This window comes from Chrysochloris asiatica, unplaced genomic scaffold (genome assembly GCF_000296735.1).
Source record: "Chrysochloris asiatica unplaced genomic scaffold, ChrAsi1.0 scaffold00098, whole genome shotgun sequence".
In the NCBI taxonomy this organism is placed as follows: Eukaryota; Metazoa; Chordata; class Mammalia; order Afrosoricida; family Chrysochloridae; genus Chrysochloris; species Chrysochloris asiatica.
The window spans coordinates 1,097,227-1,104,446 of NW_006408616.1; the positions used below are offsets into that span (position 1 = coordinate 1,097,227).

At 42.0% G+C, this 7,220-nt stretch overlaps 1 protein-coding gene across 1 annotated transcript in view; it reads left to right on the forward strand.

Moving 5' to 3' along the window:
- Positions 1-576: 576 nt before the first annotated feature.
- Positions 577-7,220, forward strand: part of CMAS (cytidine monophosphate N-acetylneuraminic acid synthetase) — a 27,820-nt gene continuing 21,176 nt past the window's right edge. The window contains exon 1 of the mRNA XM_006866938.1: positions 577-847. Coding sequence (XP_006867000.1) covers positions 588-847 — 260 coding nt within the window. The 5' untranslated portion in view covers positions 577-587. The remainder of the gene's footprint in view (positions 848-7,220) is intronic.

The window sequence follows — 7,220 nt, forward strand, 5'->3', positions numbered from 1 at the left end:
TAAGATAAAGATGTAAATTTAAAATATACCTTTTAAGATCTGGAATTAAGTCCTGGTGTGGCACTGTGGGCTAATGCGTTAGACTGCAAAGTCGTTTGAACTGCAAGGTCGGTGGTTCAAGCTCACCAGCTGCTCCTTGGAAACCCTATACACGGTCGCTATGGGTCAGAATCGACTCGAAGGCACTTAACAACAACAACAAGTGTGTATCTGAATGTGCAGTAAAACACACACGCACACATTAAAACTCTTAAGTGGGACAATTGCTCAGGAAAATATAAATCTATTTTAGAAATCTCCAGACAATACCAAGCACATGAGAAACCGCGTTTCCTCCAGACATCTCCCAACTATCACGATTTAGATTAAGTTTATTTGATGTTGTCATGGTGGTGGAAGTGCGGTAGGGAACTCAGGAGAGGCGGACTACAACTTCCAGCATGCCCCTCGAGAGGCGGGGCATGTAGGCGGGGCTAGGAGTACTCACCCACTGGCGCGGGAGGGCGGGGGGCCGGTGGCGCCGCGTTGAGGTGGCTAGGGAAGAGCTCCCGGATGTGGAGAAGCTGGGGCGAAGGCGTGGGAAGAAAATGGACTCAGTGGAGAAGGGGGCCACTAGCTCTGTCTCCCACCCGCGGGGGAGGCCGTCTCGGGGCCGGCCGCCGAAGCTGCAGCGCAACTCCCGCGGCGGCCAGGGCCGAGGGGTGGAGAAGCCCCCGCACCTGGCGGCCCTGATTCTGGCCCGGGGCGGCAGCAAGGGCATCCCCCTGAAGAACATTAAGCACCTGGCGGGGGTCCCGCTCATTGGCTGGGTCCTACGTGCAGCCCTGGACTCGGGGGTCTTCCAGAGGTGCGCATGTGCGGGAGGGGCCCTGGGTTGGGGTTGAGGGGACAGCCCCAGGTGGGCGTTGAAGAGGCTTAGGTTTGCTGGGTGGGTGCTCCTGGAAAGGGGCAAGCAAGGTCCCGCATATCTGGGCCCTTTCTGAGCTCCAAGGGAGAAAGGGCTACAGCTCCTTGTTCATTAGCTGCTAGTAGTCATGACCTGGGACAGTTCCTGTCCCCGCCCTTGAGAATGCTCATCTGTAAAAGCGGAAACAAATTGCCCCTTTCTAACTGTCTTCCCCTTGGTTAATCCCTCAAGGGAAAGTAGCAGAGGCTACCCCCAATGAAAGGTCGGTGTAATATGTATAATCCTTTTAGACAGGCCCTCGGCGCTCCCTGTTGCTCAGACTCTGCTGATTGATTAGGGAGGCCACAGGTTCATGAACAGAATAGGGAGTCTGGGCTCATCTAGTTTCAAGCTCGGTTTGGAGATCATGTCTTGACCTTTGAAAAATAATGTTTGCTATCTGCCTGTGAGTCAGCATAATCTAGACCACTCCCTACGTTTGCATATAGGTGAGAGACTTGGGAGCTAGCTGAAGGGCTAATTGTTTCATGACATGCTTATAAATGCTTTTATCATTTCTTTGGCCCCAAGGACACTTTTCATTGTGCATCTTTAGAGACATTACCATATGACAGATTGGCAAAGGGTTATAAGCGTGTTTGTCATTCATAAAAGAAGGATGTTATTCTGTGCCAAAAATAAATGTACACAAAGTAACTTCAACCCAATCATACTTGAATTTGTTATTGTGAAAATTTAAAATTATTTCTATCTTTTGATGATTGGGTTTTGATTTGCAAAAGATGCCTTTTAAAAATGATATTGGTAAATGAATAATTATATCATTTTCATCTAACCAGCCATACTTAAAAAGGAAGCCTTGGATATAGGTAGGCAAATGGGAGCTGGCACCCAGAAGAAGCCACGAACGTTATAGGAAGGGTGCAAAGGAGAGATAAGAGAGGAGTCCTGGTGTGGGGCTGTAGGATTAGCAGTAGTCTTCGAACCACATGTTAGCAGTTCAAACCCACCAGCTATTTCTCAGAAACCCTATGTTGTTAAGTGTCTTTCAAGTCAATTCTGACTCATAGAAACCCTGTGTAGGGCTTCCAAGGTATGGCTGTTGAGCTTGAACCTCCGACCTTGCAGTCTAGCACGTTAACCCACAACGCCACACCAGGACTCTTGGAAACCCTATATGGGTTTGCTATGAGTTGACAGCACTTACAACAGCTACACTGCTTGGTTAATTTAGTAGACAGTTATTGAGCCCTAGTTTATGTCATCATAACTAAGTTAATACTGACATGAATATGATATTGACATTGTGACAGTGAGTCCTAATAAGCCTCACCTTGGACATTATCACCTTTATGGTGGTGGTGTGCCATGGAGTTAGTTTCCACTCAAAACAACCTAGTATAGGGTTTCCGAGGTTGTAAATTGTTATGAGAACAGAAGCCTCATCTTTCTCCCGCAGAACAGCTGGTAGTTTTGAACTGCTGACCTTGAGGTTAGCAGCCAGACTCGTAACCACTATGCTACCAGAACTCCTATATAGAGAGGTACAAACTAGAGAGGACAGAGAAGTGTGTCAATCCAGGTAGCAGTGATACAGTAAAATACTGTTTTTGTAAAATGAACTGGAGATCAAAGTTACATTCACAGTAGATTATTGAGAACAAAACTGTCATGCAGCTCTTAGGTTGCATGTGTGAGAAACTACCTTTCCTTGGTGGCCCAATAAAACACTTAGTTGCTAATTGAAAAGTTGGTGCTTTGAATCCACCAGCTACACTATGGGAGAAGAAACCTGGAGATCTATGTCTATAAAGCTACGTTGTTGTTAAGTGTTGTTAAGTCAGTTCCAACTCATAGTGACCCTGTATAGCGTTTCTGAGGAACAGCTGATGGGTTCAGAGTCCACTGCTTATCCTACAGTGCCACAATACGGCCTAAGAAACCTTAGGGTCTGTTCTACTCTTATAGGGTTGCTATGAGTTGCAACTGACTTGTCAGCAAACACAAGAAAGCATACAGTTTGTTTCACGTATAATCAGATTTAAGGGCAAAAAAATTATCGGCAAATAGTAATTAAAAACTTAGTATGTGCCAAGGAGTCCCTGGTGGCACAAATAGTTAAGTACTCGGATACTAACTGAAAGGTTGCTGGCTTGAAACCTCCCAGAGGTACATCAGAAGAAAGGGCCCACAGTCTACTTCGAAAAGGGCACAGCCATTGAAAACTCAGGGGAGCACAGTTCTGCTTTGACACATTGAATAGAAATCCATGAAATGGCAACTGGTTTGGTTTCACTGTGTGCCAGACATTGTTCTGTTTTAGTTCCTAAACCAGAGGTGATAGCAGCGGCAGTAATCAGTCTCTTAGAGCTTCCATTAAACAATGTACAGGTAGTGTACAAATAGTTGAATATATACTGTGTCAAATGATGATAAATAGATTTATGACAAATGAAGCAGAGTAAGAGGATGAGGATTTTTTTTTTTTTTTTTTTTTTTACCAGAAACCTTCATTTCCTGGCTCTTTTAGGTAAGCTTTGTCTTTATGGTGCCAATGTGGTGGTTTCCCTCATTGTTTCAGGTTAGAGTCTCACCAGCAAGAGCTCTTCTCCAGGCAGTTTAAACAAGTTCTCGTTGGGTCTTCTGTTCATCTTTAAACCAAATGTTATGGCCAGGAGAACACAGTGCTGCTATAGGCACATTTTAACCTCATCTTTCACTCTTGGAGTCTTTGCTGAATGCTTCAGGAGAAGTTCACTAAGAGAAATACTGGAATGCTGTTACTAAAATTGAGGGGCAATAGATGGCAAGAGTCAAAATCGAGCCAGCAACTATTAAATAGGCACTCAGATTTTTATACTCAGCTAAGGTAAACTCTGGAGTCAAACGGTTTTGAATTTCAGCTTCACCATATATTAACTGGGCAACATTGGACAACTCTGTCAACATTTCTGGGCCTCAGTTTCCTCATTTGCAAAAAGGGCTTTATCTCACAGACTTCTGAGGATGAAATAATGTATATATTATCGTTGTTAAGTGATGTCGAGTCGGTTTGGACTTATAGTGACCCTGTATAGGGTTTCCAAGGAGCAGCTGGTGACTTTGAACAAACAACCGTGTGTTCAAACCAACCTTGGTGCCCAGTGCTTTATCACAGAGAGCCATACTGGGATTCCAATGTATATATTAGTTCTTAAAATACCTATTGCCATGCTCTCAATTCCAGTTCATAGTGACCCTATAGAACAATATAGAACTGCTACATGGGGTCTCTAAGGCTACAGAAACAGATATCTTTCTCCCATAGAGTGGCAGCTGGTGGGTTTGAACCATCAGCCTTTTGGCTAACAGCTGAGTGCTTAATCGCTATACCACCAGGGTTCCTACACCTTAAAATAGTACATGTCAGGTACACTACATGTACTTGTCATATAGTGTCTGATCTGTCATGACGTTTCCCCCTTGTATTGGAGGTTTTCACAATCTTCATGCCTTCTACCGGCCATAGTTTCCTTGCTTGTAAAATGGGAATGATGTAATGATTTTCAAAATTCTTAGTAGTATTTAGATTCTTTACATTTGGAAAGTTAGTTGAAATATGCCTTTATTTTCTATTTGAAGAGTTACCAAACTTTTTGTAAAGGGCCAGATAGAAAATATTTTGGGTTTTGCAAGCCAGATGGTCTCTGTTGCAACTATTTAAGTCTGCAGTTGTATGTTGTGAAATTGACAGAAGACCATACATAAATGAATGAGCATGGCTACTTTCCAATAAAACTTGATTTACAAAAGCAGGCTGAGGAGAGAACTGTATTTGCCCCAGGGCAACCTCTGCTCTACTAGATGAAACACTTCTTAGAGCCAGTGATGATAAGATACTATCACGTTTTTCTTGATAATATGTCATAGGCTTTCTGCATTAGACCCTCAATTAAAATAGGTTGATCTAAACATAATAGACTTCTTTTGAACCTGCAGGAGGAATTTGGAAGACTCTTCTTCCCTCCTTCTCATTTATTTCTTCCTCAAATATTTTCTCCAGGAAGGAATTGAAGAAAATTGTAACTGCTGATTTGAATTTTTCAGGATTAAAAAACACCTTTAAGATTATTTTTTTCACAATGGTCCTTTGACATAATTGAGGCAGCCTTTTCTGACCTCAGAAACAAAGCTAACAATACTTTCAAGGAAGATTACTAACCTTGGTATACAAATTTGAATTGTTAGCAGTCAAGGAAAATTCTGCAATGAAGTTTCTTGGTTTTGATTTTGTTTTCCAGTTAATAAAGAGCTATTGTTAAAGATGGCTTTATGAGAGCTTGCTTCTCTACAGTGGGGCCAGTGGTGATGAAGTGCACCTCAGAATCAATTTTTTTTAATGTTGCCTTAACATGCTTGTGAAAAATAAATAGAACTTTAGTTTCATTTCTAGGATATGGCTTTATAATCAATGAAAGGCTTAAGCTATATATGGAGTCCTGGTGTGGTACTGTGGGTTAATGTACTTGACTGCAAAAGTCTATTTGAATCACAAGGTCAGTGGTTCAAGCTTGCCAGCTGCTCCTTGGAAACCTTATACATGGTTGCTATGAGTTGGAAGCAACTCAACAGCACTGAACAACAGCAACTTGCTGTATATATTAAGTGCTGTCATGTCAGTTCCAACTCATAGTGACCCTATGTAGGTTTCCCAGCGACTGGTGAGTTTGAACCATTGACCTTGTGGCTCAAACCAACCTTGCGGTCCAGTGCTTTATCCCACAGCGCCACACTAGGACTCCACCGTATATTTTAGTATCTTCAGAGTGGTAGTTTGTGATTTGAAAGAATTGTCACAAACACTATGGTTGCTATTCCTGTTCATTCTGTTAAATGTATTATGACTTCATTCAAGGCAAATGCTATAGACGTTGTTCGTTGCCATTAAGTCTGTTCCAACTCACAGCAACCTTGTGTTGGATTTCCTAGGCTGTAAATATTCGTGGAAGCGGACTTCCCTTTCTCCTTAGGAGTGGCTGGTGGACTTGAACCACTGACCTTATGGTTAGCAGTCCAGTGCTTATCCTGTAGAGCCCCCTTCTCCCCGACTGACATTAGACATTTACTTTGCTTGATTTTGGATTTTACTAGACCTGTTTGTTCACTTATCCATTCTTTTTCTCTGACCTTTTCTCAGTTGATGTCCTTATAACAAGGGAAAATTACCTGCTCATTTCTTGTTAGGTGCCATTGAGTTGTTTCTAACTCAAAGTGACCCCCGTCGCCCCATACACAACAGAACAAAACATTGCATGGTCTTGCACCATCCTAAGATTGCTGTTACCCTTGAGCCCACTTTTGCTATCACTGTATCAATCCATCTCATTGGGGGAGGGGGGGCCTTCCTCTTTTTTACCAACCTTTTATTTTACCAAACATGATATCCTTCTCCAGTGTCTGGTGCCTCCTGATAACATGTCTGAAGTATGAGAGATGAAGTCTCACCATACTGGATACTAGGAGTATCCTGGTTGTACAAGACAGATTTGTTTGTTCCTCTGACATTCCATGGTACTTTTAATATTCTTCTCCAACACCATAATTCAAATGCATTGATTCTTCTATGGTCTTCCTATTCATTGTTTGACTTTCATATGCATATGAGGAAATTGAAAATACCTTGACTTGGGTCAGACGTACCTTAGGCCTCAAACTGGTGTCTTTGCTCTTGAACACTTTAAAGAGGTCTTTTGTAGCATATGAGATGACCATTGTATTTCAAGGGATTATCATTGTTTGTTTTTGGTTTTTTTTTGATGGTGCCAACAGTCTTTTTGATGGTGGCAACAGAAATACAAATACGACAGCTCCTGCTTCTGGGGCAGCGTTCAGGGCCAAAGCACCACCCTGGAAAAGCTAATCGTATTTTAAGAGATGATGATTGTGTATTAACTGAAAAAATGTTTTCTTTCTGACAGATTCAATTGAGGATTAAATGGCTATACATTATTAATTAATAATAATTAATTAACTACTATTCTGAGGAGTCCTTGCATGGTGAAAGTGGCTAAGCGCTGGACTACTAGCCAAAAGACCAGGCTGGCAGTTTAAACCCACCCAGAGACATCTAAGAAGAAAGGCCTTGACTACCTTGAGGAGCACAGTTCTGTACATGACATTGCCATGCATCAGACAGAATCAACTTAATAGCAGCTGACCACATTACCATTTCTATTTTATTATTTTAAATAGCTAAGATTCATTTAGTGTCTACTCTGTATTTATTGGTTTATATTTAACCATATTAGTAACTACCATTATTATTGTTGTTGTT